Raw genomic sequence first — 13,440 nt, 5'->3', positions numbered from 1 at the left:
ATAATTTATTATTATATTTGATGATATAAACTTGAATTTGTTATCTTCATCAATACAGAAGAGATTATTTAAACGTTAATGGTGTTTCTTATTATTAGTTTTCACACTAGCTAAAAACCCTTAAAAGTCAGCCTTGTAAGCTTGGTGGCTTACACTTTTAAAAGGATATAAACAGCTTCATGCTATAAATTATTTATATAATTGTTGTTATTCTTCAAGGATGAGTATTTCAATGTGAGGTCACAAGGAACAATGAACACGATTTACATATTTTATTATTCAGGGTGGATTCAATCAAAAACATCATTTTATGCAAGATTGGTTTCATTCGAATGACAGATCTTTAACAAAAATGAACTCAGGAAAAAAGATGTACTACTTGCGGATTCAAGTCATACTGGTCGACGAGGGACAATGGTTCTCAGAAAAATCTTTGACGAGAAAACATCTCCTCTGGCAGCATGTCTGAAGCAACACCAGAAAATCTTAAAGAAGCTGTCATAGAGAAACATCATCAACAAACAACAATATGTTTTGCTGTCATCCAATGCCCCGACATCAGCAATTTTTTATATTTCCTTGCTATCTTGTTTACTAAGGAATATTTGTGGGTTGCAAAAAAGCAACGACCCATGCTGGTCAGCACCGCCAGCACCGACTGATACCTCCATTGAAGCAGACCTAGTGCGTTTCAAGGCATATCGTAATGAGGTAAAACCCCAAAATTTCATTTGATACAAGACTTTAGTATAAACTTTATAATTCACTTGTGTACTTAAACTGACGAATACAATGTAACTTTCAAATGATTTTTGATTGGGTTTTACGTCACACAGTATAGGTCATTTGACGACGTTCCAGCTTTCCTGGTGGAGGAAGACTTCAGGTGCCCTTCCGTGCATTATTTCAGGCACGAACGGGCACCTAAGTAGAACTACCGACGTTCCGTGAGCTAGCTGGCTAGCTTCCCCACATGAAAGAATCCAAAGTCCCTGTCGGGATTCGAACCCACAGCGGTGAGGGGCAAGTGGTTTGAAGTTAACGACCTTAACCAATCGGCCACGGACGCCCCAACTTTCAAATGAATGAACAGTTTAAAAACACTTAATAGCTTAGGGAAAGTAAATATAATTAATATTTTATAAGACAAATGTATTGCATTAAATTCAAATAAAAAGGGATTTTTCCAGTTTGCTCATACATCTTCAACATCTGCATTAACAGAAAACGACTTCAACACGAAATGGACAGACATAGTGCAGGTATGATCATTATCATTGTAAATAATAGCAATATTATAATACTTAAACAAAAATATCATAAATACTAGTTAAATCATCAACAAACAACAATATGATACATGATAGATTATTTCATTCAGCATATCATTTTAAGCAGATTATGAACATTAAAATACAAAATAAAACAGTGAAGATCCTTGAGTTGAGTGTGAGGCTTGCATTGTTTATGTGTGCAACGGGACCTGGCTTTAAATGAACAACTTTTCTATAATTCCATAAAGCTAAGATAGCGGCATAGTGTGACTTGAATGATAACAAAAACAGATAAACAAATAAAAAACTGAAACAAGTACAAATTATTTCTCATTATTACAAGAAAGTAGTCTCGTAAAAGTCAATTTTGTTACAAAATGATTATAATAATTACTTCCAAAACAATTCGGCTTTCGTACATAGCAATATATTATATTAACTCATTCAACTGTGATATAATAATGCTTCACAATAGACATAGACATTGCTGTGCAACCGACATCTCATAGAATGGAGAAAATAAGAATCACTAAGAATCACTAAAGAAAGCCCAAAACGGCAAAATTGAAAATGTTGCAACAGTACCCGACAAACGCGAACAGTACCCGATAACTTTATCATTATTCTAATGCTACTTACAGGTTCTGATAAGGCTTAATACTCATCTTCAAAACGGTGTACCAAATCTTCAATTAGAACTAGACAATATGAAAACAGCCCCATTGGATGAGGAAGCCGAAAAACGCTACCAGCAAGAGATAGATAGATGGCAGCAGATGGACAGTGCACAAACTAGAGATATAGAAATCATGGCAAACGAGTTAAAAGATCTTAGTGCAAACTTTAAGACCATCTCCGTAGAGAACAGACAACAATTGGCAGAAATGTCGGATAAACATGATGAAGTTATAAAGCATGTTAAAAGTATTCCCAAAAACAGTAAGTTATACTATCAAGTGATTCACATTGTTGTAGCTCCACTTCACGAGTGTAATATGAATTTATAAAAACAGATAAAGTCATAAAAATCCATGCTCATGCTAATAACGCGTTCGTGTAGTTATCAGACGCGGTTCATTCGGGGATGGGGTAAAGCCACCCCAAGACGCTCTGGCATGTAGATTTTTAAGATCAAAATATTAACATAAATAGTAGAATAACAGTGACAACTGGCTTACGATAAATGTACCATTTATAATTGCAGCCTGGATTCATACGGAACTTCCCGTCATAAAATAATGTATTACAAAGCATCTTGGGTCAATTTTGCTGTACATCTTTATATTTGTCTTGATAGGTGTAGATGCAGAATCAAGCATCTGCATGATGAAATACGCGATACTGATTAATAGAAATCTACTTTTAAGTTTCAGAACACTTCAGTTTGAGGATGACACCTGGACAGAAAAATCTTCATGGTATGGCTTTCTTGAAATATCTTTTTTAAAATATACATATATGTGAAGAGTGGTCGTGTTATTTGTGTGATTACGATATCATTCTTGTTTTGAAAGATTAGTCTCTTAGATATTTAATTATGACATCTACAACAAATTGAATGATCTATTGTCCTTCCTAATAATACTTCTTGTCTAAGAAAAATGTAATCCTAAAGATCGTCCAAAAACGGCAAAATTGTGAATGATGCAATCTCTGTTAAGGGACGGTAGGGTAGGTACAAGCTAATGTTCGCTCCTCCTATATACCAGCTTAAGCAGAACTAGCCATTTTAAACATGTAAATGGTAAAATGAATCCACAGTTCAAACGGCATCGAATATTGAACCTTAAATGGTCTATTCCACATAAAGCGCTGTAAGATCCCTAAGTGAAATAATGCATGAAGAACGAACTGAACCAAATAAATGATACTTTTAAGGGTATATAGACTATCCTCACAACACGAAATTGCCTTTGTCTATAGATATAATTAATTTATTTATTGTACCTAAATGTGTTTCTTATCATTGGACTGATACATTTTAGATTTTAGATGATTGAAGATTAGTAGATTTTGATGTTTACACTGCTGTGTTGATTGACGATATATTTGGAAATGCTGTACTGGACGAAAATCTGTTAAAAAAGTGGGAAGTTTTCCTTATTGACATACGTAATGCAGCCAATCAAAGAAAGTTGTCATTTGTGATAACTACTCGCCATTATATAATGCAAGAAGCAAAAGTAAAACTGCACGATCGAGCTGATATGTTCAATGGGAAAAATGTCACCATTCTATTTTCTTCCAGATTAACCCCAGAGGAGAAGTATTAAATTCTGAAAGCACATCTTATGAAAAACAAAAGGAAAATTGAAACGAATTCATACATGCATGAATCCATTGAAACACAGTGGGAAAGGGTCACCAGGACATCAAACAAAGTTCTCACTGTTGGATTTCCAGAATGCGCGTCCATGTTTGCATCATCAGACATTTGTTCGCCAAAGATATTGAATTCTTTTCCTCCCCTCTTGAGTTTTTTCAGAAATTTATTCAAGATATTTCCAAGGATGAAGACGAATTTATACCATTGGTTCTTGTTTGGTTGAAGACACCAGAAAAACTTGCGATAAACAATTTCAATATTGGTGATAACAGAAAACAATTACAGAAGCTAGAAGAAGAATTCGGGTATCCATTTCATAAGAAGGCAAAAGAAATAAAGAAATGCTTGGATAGCCATAGGGACGAATTCCTAGTGTTTAGTACTAAAACAGGTGAATACTCGTTCAGTCATAGTGTGATTAGTGATGTAGTCGGAATTGTTTGTGCCAGAGAATATGCTGATACCATTATAAAGCATGCATCTAAAGATTTCGTAATGAAATACGTCAAGACCACCCTACCTTGTTTCAAAGACGACCTGATCATTTATATTGAAGAGTACCAATTCAATGGGCTCATTGAGAAGTTTAACCAATTGTTACATATGGCAGAAGATGATACACAAGACTTCCCATTTGACAATGATTTCTTTATTAAACCTCGCGTGAAATATGGCGGGATCGGTAACACAAGAATATGCTCACACTTCCTAATGAACAATTCAGTACTTAAACATGACGCATTCTACAATAAGGATTTCATTAAAAAATTTGTCGAAAACTGGGTGAAAGGAGAAAAGGACAAACGTGTAAATAATTCACTAGTCTACGCATTTGAAATATTGAAGATTAAAACTTGCATCAAGGTTGAACGACATGAAATGGGAATGTGTCTGCCATCTATCCTTTTGGCAAAGAAAAATGAACTTTTGGTTCAAGAATGTCTAAACAAGTCAGTTCTGAATGAAAATGAAAAATATATATCTTTGCTGCTAGCTACGAGAGATAGAAACAAAGGTTTAGTACAGAAACTAGTTCTTCATGGTATGGGAGCAAATGAAGATGTCTTACAAATAGCAACGGTCAATGAAGATTTAGAACTGTTAGACTTTTTGTTACAGAACCAGAACGGATATGATTTCCCTTCACATATTCAACATGGAAATAGTCCATTAATCACAGCAGCTAAAAGAGGTTCTGTCGACCTTGCTGAATGCCTGCTCAGGAGTGGTGTTGATGTCAATTATAGAAACAAGAATAATGTATCTGCTCTTGACAAAGCTGTGATATGGAACCAAGTGGAAATGTGCCGCGTGCTTTTAAACCATGGCGCGGCTGTGAATGTAAAAGGTGGAAAGTTTCAGCGAACACCATTGAACATTGCAGCAGACATGGGGCGTAACGATTTAGTGCAACTATTACTTAACAATGGGGCAGATGTCAATAAACGCGACCATAAAAATGACTATCCGTGTCAATCAGCGGCTGTTCTTGGACATTCCAAAATATTGAAAGAAATTATTGAAAAGGACATTTCTTCCGGAGCTTCACAATGTCTCATAATTTTAAGCCCATTTCAAAAGGCATGTCTTTGTATCATATAGCTGTAGTTAAAGATAACCAAAGCATATTGCGAGTTCTGAAAGAGGTTGGTGTTGACCCTAACATGAAAGATAAATATGGAAGGACGGCCCTTTATCTTGCAGCAGTATATGGAAAAACTGCACTCGTTCAGTTGCTTCTCGATGTTGCAGATCCAAATGTATTTGAGAAAAATGGGTATACACCATTAAATGCGGCTGTTTACAAAGACGATTTGGAGATTGTCCAGCTACTGAGTAATCGGCAGCAAGTTATCGTCAATCTACCAGACAAACGCGGATACACCCCTCTTCACCTTGCATGCAAAACAGCAAATTATGATATCATCGTCGAACTATTGAAGATGCGGCAAGTAGATGTGCGTATGATGACGAAGAAAGGCGAGACAGTTCTACACATACTTAAAGCCTCGACAAGGAGAACCAAAAATTTGTCAAAGTGTTTAGAGGCAATACAACAAACGGACCCTTACTTTGTAGAACAATCTGGGATAGGGATATCCTTCGACAACTATGAGAACGAAAACTAAACATATGCAAATCGCAGGCTCAGTGTATGTGTATATTCGGATGTGCAGTGTATGTCAAGCCCGTAGCTGAGTACATCCTTACGGAGTACATAGTCTTCAACACTTTAAATATTTGTATCAATGATCATGAAGGACCAAACAAATATAAAAAACTGTGATTATAAAATGTAAATGTTTTAAAATCGTTAACGATAAACATTTGTTATTGGTAATCCATTTGTGGAGTTTGAAATTGATACATCCAAAACCATTTTAGATATGCCTCAGAAAAAGTAAATGTATAAAACATTATCAAGACAATTGCTAAAAAACATACTTTTATATTATGAAATGCACGTCTCCTAAATAAGAGCTATCCATTTGTGAAATTTTAGTACTATCTCAGGTCTTTCTTCCGTTGAAATAAGCCCCGAAGAAAATTTAGGTATGAACAATTTCGAAGGGCAACACTCTTCAAATGTGCAAAAGTTTTGATTTGTTGTCAAAGATTTGTGAACACTGCTCTTTTCACAATGTGATTTAACCACAAATAGAGCTGATACAGTTTAAGTTTAATGCCCAAACTTGTGACGTATGAACGTAAGGTCAACGGAAGAAAGGAACACGGCAAATAAATATCTTACAGCTTTCAGAGGTGATAAAAATTGTAGAAAACACATAATAAAAAACTTTGATTTTTTTATTTTCATGCAAAACAGGAAATTCACAAAATATAGCAAACGTCACATCTTTTGATATTTAAAATTATATTTTAATCAACAAAGTATGATCATCATCATCATCATCTGATTAATAACAAGCGTTTAAATTCCATCTAAATTAGAGAAAACTAAGTTCTTCTTACAAATGATAGGACAAAGATACCGTTGACTGTCAATTTCTTGTATACTAGAAACAAAAAGTCATCACATCTGCATGTGTTAATTGTAGGTTGATAGAAATAAATGGCAAAAAACTAGCTGTTCAATTATGGAATTATTGGAAACATTCATAAAAATAACTGGAAACAGCGTATATGGGCTACTACCAAAATTGAAAAGCTTATCAACACTATTCATCTTAATCTTAAACTTTGATCTTAAGATAATTTTCCTGAGTTATGGTGATAATCATCAATAAACATATCTAACAATTAGTTTTGACAAAAATATTATATGTACATGTATTTATCGTATTTATCTAAGCATAGTTCATAAAGTTATATCTTGGCTGTTCGTAATTTTCCTGATGAAAAATCATTGCTAAACGGTTAAAATCCTACTTAAAACTGAAGAATAGTATATGTCTCCGTAACATTTTATTATGTCTACATATAAAAACAGAATTATTATACATTCATTTCAGTAAATAACAGAAAAATTTACTTTAAGCTGCACACCCCACCCCATGAAGTATTAAAAAATAATTACAATTATAATGTTACAGTATTTTCTCTTCCATCTTAGAGTTTACCAAACAAATGAATACTTTTTTTGTATTGTTTAAGTCCACTTAATTTGAAGACTTTAATTTTTAGAACATGCAATTAATTTTCATAACACGGTATCTGCTGCCGTGGGGGGGGGAGAGATACAACCACTTCCTATTGTGTACAGACAGACTGACAGACAAACCCATACAATATGAAAGTTATCTGTCTGTCTGTCAGTCTGACATAAAACTAATCTTGTACAAAATTGCTGATATCTTATTTTCCTTAATTTTAACCAAAAAGGGGACACATATTGTCTTATTTTTAGCAATGATTTATGTGTGGTTAATGTCTACAAAAATTCTTAATCAAACTGAGGCTGTAAAATTTTCATTTTTTTTTCATATTGGTCAGACTTTAATGATTCTTTTTTCAATAATTTCTATATCTCAAAAGACTAACGTTTTCAGTTTTTGTCTGTAAGTGAAACTGTAATAAATATTATAATAGCTCTTTGTTTAATTTTGAGTCAGACCTCAATGGTCCCAGTTTTAAATAATTTACATCTTCAAATATGCCACATTTACAGTTATGTTCCAGTAAGTCAAACATAACTGGTTTCTTTCTCTCTATTTCTTTTTAGTAAATTTCAAATATGAATCATAGTGTGCAGGAGTTACAAAAAATATTTACTTTTCCATAGTAAAACCGATATAGAATTAGACAAGATACACTCAATACATATTGAGGTTTAAGTTACATATTATGCACTTAGTTATGTCAGACTCTGTTATATGTTACCATTATAAATCTTATCACAAATGTTATGCAAACAAACTGGTTGTTTAAACTTTGACACTGTCTCAAGTGACATTTTGACCATCCAAGGGTAAAACGTGAGTGAACAGGTGGAAGTCCAAATAGTTTTGAATTACATTTTGCCATAATTCCTTTTAGTTTTATAATTTGCTTCACATTAACGATACAAAACTTGTGTTACAAAGAGAAATTTCTAGAAGTATCAATCAAAATTTACCTAATAGATTTCATTTATAATAAATATTGGGGCAGTCTTTACATATTATACATATAGACAGATTTATACTTTTTCAACATTTTTCACTATTGGTGGTCAATTACCGCAATCATTGTCTTAGTGTAATAACAGAAAAAGTCCTTCTAAATTTAAAAGCAGTTAATCAGTTATTGCACTAAGGTGATGCTTAATACCATTATAACAGTCAATCTTTTGAAATATATAGTTATTCAGCGATTTACAACGAAAATATGAACATAATGTCACTTAAAGAACATACAATACAATACAATACATACGTACAATAGACAGACAATATCATTATCATTACCATTAATGTAAATATATCCTTTCACTTGAAATTTCAAACTGACACTTTACAAAATACTAAAAAGTCTACAATACTATACACAAATCATTAGAAAATATAATCAATACAAAGAGGTACATAATATATATTCACGGCTACTACATGTACTATTGTCTTAGCCTAAGAAACACGTACATTTATATTCTAATGTAATTACATACATAGTGTTACATCATGTGAACATTACACACACATTTATGTTTGACCATTAGTGCACAACAATCACACAGTGTTTACAAAGACAAATATAGTGAAAGCCCTACAGAGTAGCCATCTGTAGAACAAAAAATCACCTCTTAACAACAATAATATCAACTATTCCCAATATATGACTTCACAAATTATTTAAATCTCTACAACACATCTTAGCAACAACAAAAAAATTTTCTCTCAAAGGGTGTTGCTATGCAGAAATTGTACAGTATGCCAAAGGACAAACACTTTAACCCTCCCCTTCAGTATCTTTTGAGATAACAACTTACAAGCAAAAAACCAAAGAGTGGTGGTGATGCCAATGCCAAGGTAAGTACAGTAACTCTCCCTATTCTTTGAATAATGAAGCTTAGAATGTTGTTTCTTATAATAAACAGGCATAAAAAAAAAAAATCAAAACACTCTCATAATGCTAAATAAGAGAGGTACAATCAAAGGGAAGTTATATATGGAAACTGTTTTACTGGTATCACTTGTCTCCCTTTTCAGAAAAATATCAAGTCGAGTAACTTCTCCATTTACAACTTTGAAAGTCTCTGACACTGAAGCATAACCTTCATACTTGACCTGAAACATATGATATATATATATCAGAGTTTATATTCTTAAAGGCACAGCTGATTCAAGCCTTTAGAAATGCTATCATTTTTTATTTTTCAAAGACTTTTTATTTTTGGTGTCCTGATACCGTTTCCAAAAACTTACTTATTTGTCACACACAGCTCAGACATCTTTCGCTTCTTTTGCGTTTTAGCAGAGTACAATTATGGTAATTTAGTATTTTGTATGGAATTCAAAATACCGTTACTACTTTGTTTATATTTTGCAACCTTTATGACAAATTATATCCCATTCACTTTTTTTCAAGTAATGATAAGCATCTCACATGTTCTAAATCTATCATTGCAACATGTAAAAACATATATATGTCCTTTTTGCAGAAGGAAAAAATTAATTCATTTCAGAGGGCCTTTAAATTTTTTGTTGAATTATTGCAATGAATATTTTTATGTGCTGTGTATTATTAATTTACTTTTACATATAAATTTTCTTAATTATAAAGAAAGCGTCATCAGTCCCAACTACTTTACAAGCACCACCATTGACTTTGCTTAGTACTTTGTAGGAAAACAAAAGTCATGTACACATTTACAAAGGGTAGAGTTCATTAAAATTCTAGGCTTAAGTTATATATCTTCGTAAGTTACCAACCATTAAAACCACCATAAAGGCATTTAAATAGAATACCGTCTTTGGTAAATGAGATATTATCCAAATGTTATATACAACATACTTTTTCAATGTTTTTTGTGGATTTAATTTTTGGGTTGGGTTTTACATGTATGTCACACCATCACAGAATAGGTCATATTTGTAACTTTCCGGTTTTACTGGTAGAGGAAGACCTTAGGCCCCCTTCCATGCACTATATCCAGCACAAACAGGCACCTGAGTAAAACCACCAACGTTCCCTAAGCTAGCTCACATGAAATAATTCAAAGTCCCTGGCAGGATTTGAACTCACAATGGTGAGGGTCACATAGTTTAAAGAAGACAACCTTAACCACAGATGGCCAACTTCACATGTTGTCATCACAGGTAAGATTACCAGACCCATTATGGGGCATACTGTCAGACAATAGGACTCATACCAAAAGGCTAATTCACTTATTTTTCCCAATCTTTCAAAAAAACATTATCAAATGGAACAGCAATAACTAATGTGAAATGACAAATATGCTGTCATTCTAGAATAAAAACATACAGATTTTCCTCTCGTTTTATTGTCAAACTTTATTGTATTTGTTACATCTTTTTGTTTATATTTGTGTCGCATGGTAGGAAATAAAAATAGTTCACACCAATCAAAATATAATGCCAGAAGAGCCTGAAAGAAGGTTTAAAAAGGCATACATGCCATAACGTCCAGGATGTCTGGGACAGTCCCGGAAATAAGATGTCTGTCCCGCAGGTGTCCCGGAGATGATTAATGTCCCGGTAAAAAAAAAAACGAACGATTTTCCCCTTACAGCATTGCAATGGTGACACTTATCCTTCGAGTGCCCCTTCCAACAAACAATTATCAGCAATAATTTGGATCAATTAAAAGATAAATTGTTTACCCCCTGTGGCTTCCTGAGCGAAGGTGTCATACACTGTAATTAACAACTGGTCAGTATAAATCTTATCCGCCTGGAGGCAGTTATTAATGGTCAAACACCGTGAAAATTACCGCTAAATATGAGGTGATGAAATCTACAAGATTCAGCGAATGTTTCAGGTAAACGACAAGGCTTATTGTCTTTACTTAACATAGCTTTATTCTATTCTGTGACTGATTGAATTAATGATGCCTAAATACTAAAAACAAATCGAAAAACTGTTAATAATTATTGACATTCTGTCTTTTGTTTCTGGTGTCATTAAATTTGCACGTTGTAAATACCGGTAATATAGGTTGTATGCCACTATGTAAATTCTAAAAAAATACGTTTGCTGATCAATGCCCCACCTCCAAATGAAAAGTGTCCCGGAAATGAGTCTTAAAATTACGGCTTGTATGAAAAAGGTATCAAATATTTTTTCACAATTAAGCAATTTTATGACTCAACTTTCCCACATTGGACATTCTTCCTATGACACATATTACCAAATTTCATATATTTCAATTTTATTATTAATGAGCCGCGCCATGACAAAACCAACTTAATGCGTTTGTAAGCGAACAGCATGGATCCTGATCAGACTGCGCGGATGCGCAGGCTGGTCTGGATCTATGCTGGTCGCAAAAGCATTATGTTGATTTTGTCATGACACGGCTCATTTAATTAAAGGAATTACCAATTACTAAAAACCGACAGATATTTACCAGTATAGTGTGTGTGCCAGGCATAAGTATCCTGAAGTATTCACCACGGTTCCTCGACCTGAAAGAACAGATTTCCTCCCTTTGATAGCAAGCTCTACACCTTCAACTGGATTGCCATCTTCATCATAAACAATGCCTTTTACACCTACAAGCAGTGAGGGGCAAGTAGTTAAATTTTATTGTGAAATGTCGTGACAGGCAAGTGTGAAATAGATTAACACTTTAACCTAGGTCATTTTTAAACATAGTTAAGATACAATCATGCTGCCTGAATTAAAACTTAAAAAGCCTGATTATTCAGATAATAATTCTAGTCAGAAAATACTAAATACTTTTCACATTTTTATGTTCCTTTATAATTCTTTAAATATTGTGCCCCTAAACGACAATTAACAGATTAACATGTCAGATTATTTATTGAAGGTCAACCTCTATGATTGGCCCATACACACAAGAAAGGTATCAATGTGCTGCACAATAATTGATTTCTTTTGTTCCTCTGATATATGAATTCAAATTGCATTGGTATCTAGTATTTATTTTTTTGAAAATTGGAATAAAAACAGACGGTGATATAGACCAATTATCTCCCTCGTATTTCACAATGCAGCGTTCTGTTACAGAAGAGCAAACTACTAGTATAACTACATATGAGCCGCGTCACGACAAAACCAACATAGTCATGATAGTGGGTTTGCAACCAACATGGATCCAGACCAGCCTGCGCATCCGCGTTGTCTGATCAGGATCCATGCTGTTCGCTTACCAACTCTATAACAAGTAGAGAAACTGATAGCGAACAGCAAGGATCCTGATCAGACTGCGCGTGCTGGTCTGGATCCATGCTGGTCGCAAACGCACAATGTTGGTTTTGTCGTGACACGGTTCATATGAAGTGTTCGGGCAATAGGAATTGATGACGTTGATAAAGTAGACTTTGACATGCAGGTAACGACAGAGTGACCAAACGTTGACGTTGATGTGACCAATTTTGGGACCAAACATTTTCATTATTTACAAACAGACATATTCATAATATTTTGGAACAAAAATATTAATTTGCAAGACATTTCTTATTTAGAAATACTTGGCAAATAGATAAATCTAGTGATTTTAATTAAAAAACTTATGCATATTAGTATTATGAAAACGTGAGGTCTAAATGAGCCCTGGGTACTACTAAGTCCCCTATCACGCACGACCAGATTATTATATTCCTGTGCTTCGCTCATGCATAGCATATGTAATGAGGGTAATGATCGGGCTGTAATGATATGTACTTTTTATTTTTATTATAATATTCAGTTTATATTCAGTACTTTTGTGAACTTTAATGCACAAATACGTATGAAGAGCTTTCCCATATGTCTCTACAATGATCGTGCTGGAGTTAGTCGCTTTTTGTGACACCCTCCGATATGACTAATTACGCACACCAGACACTCCGGACCTCGGTAGAATAGTTTGTTTTAGCGGTATATATACCGTCGGGAGTTAATACTGACAATGCATTGGGATAAGATTTTGCATATATTGATTGCACATAATATCAAGTATATATTTAAATAATCAAAATTTTACTACCAAAAAGATAAGTAAAATCAAGTAAACTTTCTTTAGTTTTCTCATGATATATAAATATTCAAACCAAAAGACCAATTTTAATTTAAAATCATCAAAAATCGAAAAATTATAGCTGATATCTTAAATAAGATTTCTTTTTATAGACTTAAACTTAATTGCTTCAACACTATAATAAGAATACAAGTACATGTAACAATACAATGAGTTCACGGTGTTGCAACTTTGGGG

General features: G+C 33.6%; 2 protein-coding genes across 2 annotated transcripts; both read left to right on the top strand.

The window, feature by feature from the left end:
• Positions 1-504: 504 nt before the first annotated feature.
• LOC132739844 (uncharacterized) lies at positions 505-2,376 on the top strand (the record flags this gene model as incomplete). Its single annotated transcript, XM_060727659.1, has 3 exons — positions 505-711; positions 1,191-1,262; positions 1,916-2,376. Coding segments are annotated over 3 exons (645 nt in total), but the record flags the coding sequence as incomplete, so codon positions are not given.
• Positions 2,377-3,271: 895 nt separating this feature from the next.
• On the top strand, positions 3,272-6,020 carry LOC132739843 (ankyrin-3-like). The gene is made up of 2 exons (XM_060727657.1): positions 3,272-5,146; positions 5,182-6,020. Exons 1-2 carry the CDS (start codon positions 3,679-3,681, stop codon positions 5,727-5,729), a joined length of 2,016 nt encoding a protein of 671 aa, XP_060583640.1. The 5' UTR covers positions 3,272-3,678; the 3' UTR covers positions 5,730-6,020.
• The last annotated feature ends 7,420 nt before the right edge of the window (positions 6,021-13,440 follow it).

This window comes from Ruditapes philippinarum, unplaced genomic scaffold (genome assembly GCF_026571515.1).
Source record: "Ruditapes philippinarum isolate M1 unplaced genomic scaffold, ASM2657151v2 ctg5816_1_1_1_1, whole genome shotgun sequence".
Lineage (NCBI taxonomy): Eukaryota > Metazoa > Mollusca > Bivalvia > Venerida > Veneridae > Ruditapes > Ruditapes philippinarum.
This window is presented reverse-complemented; position numbering and strand designations above follow the sequence as displayed.

Coding starts and splice junctions, on each gene's coding strand:
- LOC132739843 (XM_060727657.1), top strand. CDS start 3,679: ATGCGCGTCCATGTTTGCATCATCAGACATTTGTTCGCCAAAGATATT. Junction 5,147..5,181: donor GGACATTTCTTCCGGAGCTT/CACAATGTCTCA, acceptor CCATTTCAAAAG/GCATGTCTTTGTATCATATA.